Here is a 9,098-nt window from a genome sequence, read left to right on the forward strand (position 1 = left end):
TGATGTTGTTTTTTATTTGCCTATGTATTATAATTTTATGTTTTGAACTTTACAAGTGTTTTATGGCTTAACCTAAGTGGTTTCACACCTCTCCTCTTGTTGAGATGGTTAAGTGTTCAATTCCTTCCCCACCCCACCCTTCCCCTTATGTATTATAAAATTAGGCGGGACATATGTGGATAAATTTAAATTTTATGAAAGTAAATACACGTGGAACAATAATTTTCTTAAACTTTGAGGTAGGGAGCTGCACACCTTGAGGCCTTTGCCTATACTCCCACGTATGCATAATGAAAAATCACCTTTTATTTCTTCAAACTGTTTTATTTATTTAAATCATATTTTTTCAATATTTAATTTTAAAATAAATTTATATATTTGTCATTTTTTATTGTTAGTGTAAGCTTATATAATTTTTTTAGTTATTATTTATTTATTAGTTTTTTTATATGGGGAGATGGAAATTTGAACTTAATACCTCCTCCTCTTTGATATACATGTAATACTAATAGGCTGTGCGTATTATTTATATTTAAATTTATATTTAGTTTTAATTTTATTTAAAAAATTGTATGAAAACTAATTTATATATAGAAAAAATAATTTGAGAATTGAGACTATTGGTACAAATAATTCAATGAAAAAGTATAAACCACGAATTTATCTATTTTATTTTTAATTTTAAAAAGAAGGCGGGTACTATAATTTTCTCTAACAGGGAAGTCAGTCTGTAATAAAGCCCACTAACAATCTTGACTCTTGTTCTTTTCCTTCACCACTTCTATTCTTCCCGCCATATTTTTCTCTTCATTTGTTGTTGTTGCTATTCTTCTTCTTCTTTAATTTAATGCTCAAACTCGGCTCATGCTATTGTCTACGCGTAGCTCCAGTCTCTCTCCCTCCTCTCTCTCTCTTCATCTCCAAACCATTCTCCTTTACTCCCATAACCCTCTTTCAGAACCCTAAACCATCTCCCCCCGCCATGTCCTCTCGCCCCTCCGCCTTCGACGCTCTCATGTCCGGCGCACGAGCCGCAGCTGCCAAGAAGAAGACCTCCGACTCCTCTGCTTCAGAACCCAAGAAACGCAAGACTCCCGACTCAAAATCCTCCTCGAAATCCGATTTTACCCTATCGGACAAGGCCCTTCCCCCTGCTGCAGCATCCGAAAATGGCCATGATACTGATAATGCCGTCGGGAAACAGGAGGTGGCAGCGACCGAGGAGCCGTCCGAGGCCGCAGCTACTAAGAAAGTTTGTACAGCCGCCTCCGGTGCGAGTGTTCAGTCGAGGAATGTGGAGTTAAAGGCTAAATATGCGCAATTGAAATCGAAGGCTGGGGATTTCGACCCGAAATCGATTGCTTGTTGGAATGAGGGAGAGAGGATTCCGTTTTTGTTTCTCTGCTTGGCTTTCGATTTGATTGCGAACGAGTCGGGTCGGATTGTGATTACGGATATTGTATGCAATATGTTGAGGACGGTCATGCATACCACGCCTGATGATTTGGTGCCTGTGGTTTACCTTGCGGCGAATCGGATTGCTCCTGCCCACGAGGGGCTCGAGCTTGGAATTGGAGATGCTTCGATTATTAAGGCGCTTGCTGAAGCTTGTGGGAGGACTGAAACGCAGGTTAAGAAGCAATACAAGGTAATGCCATTGTTACGGAAGAACTGTTGGTATTTTCTGGTTCCTTTACATTCAGTAAAAAGAATGCTTTTTAAAAAAAAAAAAATATGGGGATGACTTCTGTGTTTTTAACTAATATGCTTAAAGCTATATTGTATGTGTTCTCATTCAACGTTTTTCTCATAACAATAAATGGCATTTCTGTTCATAGGAGTTAGGAGATTTAGGTCTTGTTGCAAAAGCAAGCCGTTCTTCCCAGTCTATGATGCGCAAGCCTGATCCATTGACTGTTACTAAGGTTTTTGATACATTTCGTCTCATTGCAAAGGTGAATTTTCTTTAACTTTCATTAAATTAAAAATTTGAAGATATTGTACACTGGGTTGGATGCCTCCTCTTTTTCCTTGAATTAATTATGGTTGTGATACACACTAAAGGTGTGAAAACTTTAGGATGACTCTTTATTGATAATCAAGAGCAACTACAAGATGTACCAAGTTTTCTAGACACTTGGCTATCTTCACAGTTCACACTCTCAAAAACAATACAAACATTCTGATGCCATGAAATGAGGCTACTTAGATTTATTTATACTCAGCCATCCCCCCACTACTAACTACTCTCTAAGGCTACTTACAACACATCAACAAACTACAACTCAGCACCCTACAATACTATACTAACAAATGTCTAATTACTTTTCTTTGGCATCTGCCATCTAGAATATGTTAGCCTAATAGGTTGGTTGAATGAAATTGGTACTTTCAACTGCATTTTCTTGCCTGAGATGACTATTATTGTCCAATATGTCACCTTTCACTTAAGTGTTATAGTTCTTAGGCATCTCTTTGTATTTTTTATATTTTCCCAAGTTACCTCTATTGTGTTTGGTCCAGTTTATGTTATACTGTAATTTGTAGGCAAAATAAACAGGATATGTGCAACACACACAGAGGTTAGAACCTGTTTTATAACTTTAATTGTGTGGTCTAATTGTGGCAAGTTATCTACGTAGGTTTGAATTCTATGGGCCATAATTAGAAGTGAAGTGCAAGTTTTGGATTGAGTTGTCAAGTTACCAAGTTATGGAATTGATCCGTAGAACAGCTCGGCGTTCTTTCATTTATAAAAGCCACTCTAGTACTGATCTATCTTTCAAAATTTATTATTTGTTTGTCATAAATTATGGCCACTGGCAAGATAGATAGTCTTGTTTTTCTGCCTACGTTATGACTAATGATTTTTTGTTTGCCATAACTTCATATCTTTACAATGAAAAATATATTTTGTTAGTTAGTGAGGCTATACTCTCTTGAATGGAATGTACTGATCATTGTGTTTTGATAAACCACTGTGTAGGATATTTATAGAAACTTTGCCAAGGGAATCAAATTCAGTGACATTACAACTATTAATGCAGTTTATATGCACTTCCCCTGTTTTTTAATGAAACAGGAATCTGGGAAGGATAGTCAAGAGAAGAAAAAGAACCGTATCAAGGCACTTCTTGTTGCTGCCACTGATTGTGAACCTCTATATTTGATCCGATTGCTTCAGGTTTCCAACTTATAATATACTAAGAGTTTTGTTGTTGGCTGCTTTTAGCCTTTTGTTATATGTTCCAATAAAGTTTCTCTGCAGGCAAAGTTGCGAATTGGGTTGGCTGAGCAGACACTGTTAGCTGCTTTAGGACAAGCTGCAGTATATAGTGAACAACATTCTACTCCAAAAAATATACAATCTGCTTTAGAGGAGGTAAGATTATGTTATTTAGTTAACTGCACAATTGCTAACAAGAATACACTCAGAAAATAATATTTTTGTTTTTGTTTTTTTATAATTGTAATTTGTATGTGTATCAGGCTGTAAAGATTGTTAAACAAGTGTACTCTGTACTTCCTGTTTATGATAAAATAATTCCTGCCCTTCTGGGTGATGGTGTATGGAATCTTCCAAAGACTTGTAACTTTACTCCTGGTATTCCAGTTGGGCCTATGTTAGCAAAGCCAACTAAGGGGGTTTCTGAGATAGTACAAAAGTTTCAGAACACAGAATACACCTGTGAATACAAGTATGATGGAGAACGAGCACAGGTGATACTATCAAGTACAGTTGGTGTTTTTGCATGCTATTATACCCCATGGGCCTCATTTTTCTCTTTTTCCAAACAGATACATTACTTGGAGGATGGTTCAGTTGAAATATATAGTCGAAATGCTGAACGGAATACTGGAAAGTTTCCTGATGTTGTTGCCGCAGTTTCAAGGTAGACCAGTCTAATAGTTTGTTTTAAGTATGTTAATGTATCTGATTCTTCGAGGAAACTTTTTGATTTTGTAAATGTACTCGTATATAATGGAAACATAACAAATGTGTACAAGTGTGGTTCGAAAGAAGCTGGTGATTGATCTATGTTGTGGGCTTGCTGAATGAGTAGTGTATATTACTATTTTTCTGCTCTTAAAAATTGTTATTTCGACCTCCACCTTATTATCTAAGAGCTCTATATTCTGCATCATTCATGTTCTGTGTAACACTTGTACCTAAGTCTTGCCTCAGTTGTCAGTTCTGCATTTGGTAATATTTTTTGTCAGCTTGCAGGTTAAGGAAGTCATCTGTAAAATCATTTGTTTTGGATTGTGAACTGGTTGCTTATGATCGTGAAAAACAGAAAATACTGCCCTTCCAGGTTTATTATTTCTCCAACTATCTCTTTCTAGGAATTATGCTACAAGTGTGGCAGAAATAGAAGAATGTAGTATTATTTTGTGTTTGTAAGCTAATTTATATTTGGTCTTTACATGAGTATCATTTTACAGATTTCTGTTTGAGATTTAATATCACAGTAGGGAAAAAAAACAGGCGATTGTGATGAAGAGAATAATTATGATAACTATCTTTACTGCAGTTTCTTCAATGTAGTCCTGGAGGGAAATAAAAGAGTGTTGGGATATTTGTTCAAGTTACCCTGTATTTCTAGTTTGCTTTCAGGTTTTCCTGTCTAAATATAACCTCTCACTTCATCTTTAAGATTCCCTATGGTGTTTGAGTCTAGCTCAAGTGGTTGGGTGTGTGTATTGTGTGTAAGAGGTCTAATTTATTTAACAAATGGGTAGGGTAACTACTGACTGTTTCATATAAACAAACATAGAAACAGTCCATAGTTACCTACCTTGCTAAAATAGAGGACACTTAAGACAAACAGCCTTAAGAGAATCGCAGAAAAATATTACATTTGTATTAGTACACAGCCAGCCTTACTTATTCTCTGCTTTTCTACTATGCTTTCTCATTTATTTTCTGCATTTCAAAAAAAATTCTTGCTAATACCTTTCTACCATTTTAGTTGGTATTGTTGGTTCATGCTTTTGCTGAAATGTTGTTGATATTTATTGGGTTGAGATAAATTGTCATTTACAAGTGAATTTAATGGCAGATACTCAGCACTCGAGCTCGAAAAAATGTTGTTACGAGTGACATCAAGGTCAATGTTTGTATATTTGCGTTTGATATGTTATATCTTAATGGGCGACCACTTATTCAGGAAGAACTTAAAGTTCGTAGAGAGGTAAGATTTTTTCTTCATTCAATGAGCTATTTTTCTGTTGCTTTATGTTTTGATGTTTAAAATTGTTCATTATGACTGTTAGCAAACAGTGAACTTATATAATTTTGTGCCAAAATTTAATTTTACATCTGCATATACATAATTGATGTTCTATTTTTTGAGTTTAATTCAATATTTTAGATATTTGTGGTTCAGTGTTTATGATGATTCTATTTGGGTGTGGCAAGAATTGCACATTGATGATATGTTCTTCTGTAATTTGTTCTACTTGGTAGTATTACATTACCTGTAGATGTGACAAATATGATTAACCACATGACATAACATGAGTGTTTGTAAAGGACTTAACTGCACTCCAATGTGCTTTTAGCAATGACTTTGTATTTAATTATTAATCTTTATGATCTAAGAATTGAGAATATGATAAGTTTAAGCATTAATATGAACAATACTGTTTCCTTCCCGAATTTTGATGACTGATGTTGGCGATAATCATAATAAGGTATTAATAATTCATAATGTAATTTATATCGCCAATGTGTTCGCATACTGTTTATTGGGGGATGCATTCATGTCTAATAAGCTTCATTCACATAAAAAAAAATCAGTCTTGAAGTTGTTGGTGGACGCATTCATGTCTAATAAGCTTCATTCACGTATGTATAATGAAAAGATGTAGTTATGTTTCCTGGTTCTGCTACTTTTCTTGTTTATTTAAAATGTTCACATAAGAAAGTTGTACCATTTTAGTTTTCTTGTTTATTTAAAATGTCCACACAAGAAAATTGTACCATTTTTCTTATCTTTAAGACATGTCTTGTGCAGTGTCTTTACGAGTCTTTTGAAGAAGAAGCTGGTTTTTTTAAGTTCGCTACATCAATAACTTCAAACGATATTGATGAAATACAGAAGTTTCTTGATGCCGCTGTTGATGGCTGGTATTCATTTACTCGAGTTGGTTGTTGAGATAGCAATTTTAATATCCCTTGGTGTATTAGGACACTTCTGTTATACTGTACAAGGACCACAGATTTCTTGCTTTAGTTTTGAATGATTGATGTTTATGGCTAAAATATTTTAGAATTTATTTATTTATGCTATGTACTTTCTTGGTTTGTTTATTTAGTTCATATTTGTAGGAAAACTACTCTGTTTATGATAGTGATTCTTTATGGTTTGCAGTTGCGAGGGTCTAATTATTAAAACAATGAATAAAGATGCTACATATGAGCCATCCAGGCGGTCTCTTAACTGGCTCAAATTGAAGAAAGATTATTTAGATAGGTTAGTGTCCTAAATTAGTGTTTTTCCTCTAGTTGCTGCTGATTAAGTATTATGAAATATGATTCTGTTTACTTATTGCATGTGGCTTGCAGTATTGGGGATTCACTGGATTTGGTACCCATAGCCGCTTTCCACGGTCGTGGAAAGCGTACAGGTGACTATAACCTTGCAATTATCACTAGTTGATGCCTCTAAAAACAATTCTTAATCTTGCATTTAATAAGTTTAGATCGTCTTTTTGTTTTTCCCCTTGTGATGTGCCCTTGGTTTTCAAATTTCTAATGCTTTTTGTGTCTTCATACAGTTTATGAGCCTTATAGTTTATTTTTGTATGTCATCTTAATTATTTATCATTGTTGTAATGTTGAGTTCAATTGTACAAATTACTGACATCATCTTGTGGCGTATAAGGTGTCTATGGTGCCTTTCTCATTGCTTGTTATGACACCAACAATGAAGAGTTCCAGAGCATTTGTAAAATTGGTGAGTGAAATTAGTGGCTGAAACTTTCAAATGTCTCGACCTCGTAATGGTAATTTTCCCTGAAATTTATTTGATGATGGTTAGGCACTGGATTTTCTGAAGCAATGCTTGAAGAGCGCTCTGCTAGTCTCCGTTCTAAAGTTATAGAAAGACCAAAGGTCTGCATTTTTATTTTTTATTTATTTTATTTTTTCTTTTATCCTGATGATGTCAATATAGATGTGTATGCATGTGGTTTTCTAGTGTAACTTGCTGATTCTAGCATTCCCAATAATTGCAGCCATATTATCGATATGCGGAGACCATTACTCCAGACGTTTGGTTTGAACCCTTTGAGGTAACAGCAACCTACTTTTTTGTTTGAGCATGTAGTCATGTACTTTCCTTGCCTAACTCGTTTGTGCTTTTTTAAATCCCAATCGTCCTTTCCTATGCTGTAAAAACATAACTGACTGCAGTTCAATGTGATTTTTTATTTTCTAAATTTCATTGGAGTGAGCAGTGTTAAGAAATCTTTCAATTGTGACCTTTTTCAGGGTAATTTCATATGCTTTGTCCTGCAGCTGGAGTATGCTACAAACAAAATGAGCAAATTATACTCCTTTTGCTTGTAATCATTGCTAATCATTCAGTAATAAAAAGTGGTTTTTTTTTATAAAATTATTGGGTCTAATGAGCTTAACATAGGTTTGATCATTAATATTTGCCCCTCAACCTCTGTTTTCATGTAAAGAATTTTCCAGTATCAAAAAGAAATAAAAGAAACGTGAACTAAAGAACTATTATTTGTGTTGTTTGCTGAACTTGATGGAATTTAGCTTCTGGTTTTCATGTTTTAATTGTTGCTTGCTTCTAGGTCTGGGAGGTGAAAGCTGCAGACTTGACTATTAGTCCTGTCCATCGTGCTGCAATTGGCATAGTAGATCCTGATAAGGTTCAATGAGCCTTCATTTAAGTTCAAAGCTATATTATTTTCCTCTTCAATTATATTTGCTTCACCTTGCTATCAATGCTTGTGGAATTCAAATTCAATACGTTTTTTACTTGTGATTTTTTTAAAACTTGTGAATTGTGATAAAGGGCATCTCACTTCGATTCCCACGGCTTATCCGTGTTCGAGAGGACAAGAAGCCAGAGGAAGCCTCATCATCTGAGCAGGTGAAGAGTCACTTATCTTTTCTCATGATTTACTTATTTATTGGGTTCAAAAGTGATTGTGCGATTACACCAGCTTCATCCGGTGTTTAGCTTAGCCAGACAATAATCTTTTAATCTTAAACAGAGAATTTGGTTATTTTTAAAATTTGTGAAGTCCAGCTTGATAATAGTAGGCATGTATTGTGACTAAAATCAGAGTGGTTTTGCAATTTGCTGATCATTAATCTTATGAAAATAACAGGAGATGAAAGAGAAAGAACAATTTTTTTAATGTTGGTTTGAAGTGTGATTTTCAAGAGTTGAATCGTTATGTCATCTTAATACAGTCTTACCTGAATTTTAGGTTGCTGAGATGTACAATTCTCAAAGTCACAATCAGTCCAACAATCAAGATGAGAATGAAGATGATTGAGTGACAAAGTTGTCTTCCTTAACTCGTTTATGGGGGAATTTTTGTGCGTGTAAAGACCGGCAAGAGCTGTAATGCCCTATTGATAGCGATACCAGTCAACATGACTCGGAACCCCTTTTTTTCTTCATTTAAAAAAAACAAGCAAGAAATGAAGACGGCATCATTGTTTTTGGAATATTTTCACCTGTAAATTGGTAACATATGTTAGCTGCTCAAATCGAAAATGATTCACACTGAAAACTGCTTTTATCTTTTAGATTTGTAGTAGAGGACAATAACAAATAACAGACTAAAATTTTGATTGGACTATCACTTGCCTAATTTGATTTTAATGCGGAATTACCGAATTTCAATCCTACATCGGTAAGGGAGGGTTTTTTTTATTTTATTTTTATAATTTCTTTTAATGGATTTCTTCCCATGCTTCTTTTCAGTAGTTTTTTTTTCTTCTAAGATCGCGAGTTTATTTTAACTTTATCTGTCAGAATTATCTTTGTTTTTTTTTTTGTATGGCAATAAAAAAAAGTATTATTGAACTCTAAACATCAACCATTGAAAATCTAATC

General features: G+C 34.5%; 1 protein-coding gene across 1 annotated transcript; it reads left to right on the plus strand.

Annotated features, from left to right (window-relative positions):
- Positions 1-740: 740 nt before the first annotated feature.
- LOC133788633 (DNA ligase 1-like) lies at positions 741-8,841 on the plus strand. Its single transcript, XM_062226190.1, has 17 exons — positions 741-1,648; positions 1,839-1,955; positions 3,083-3,184; positions 3,269-3,382; positions 3,490-3,720; positions 3,799-3,893; positions 4,229-4,316; positions 5,064-5,195; positions 6,021-6,133; positions 6,378-6,479; positions 6,572-6,633; positions 6,891-6,962; positions 7,047-7,120; positions 7,243-7,299; positions 7,819-7,896; positions 8,043-8,120; positions 8,464-8,841. Exons 1-17 carry the CDS (start codon positions 848-850, stop codon positions 8,530-8,532), a joined length of 2,385 nt encoding a protein of 794 aa, XP_062082174.1. The 5' UTR covers positions 741-847; the 3' UTR covers positions 8,533-8,841.
- Positions 8,842-9,098: the final 257 nt, after the last annotated feature.

Source organism: Humulus lupulus, chromosome 7, assembly GCF_963169125.1.
Source record: "Humulus lupulus chromosome 7, drHumLupu1.1, whole genome shotgun sequence".
Classification (NCBI taxonomy): Eukaryota; Viridiplantae; Streptophyta; class Magnoliopsida; order Rosales; family Cannabaceae; genus Humulus; species Humulus lupulus.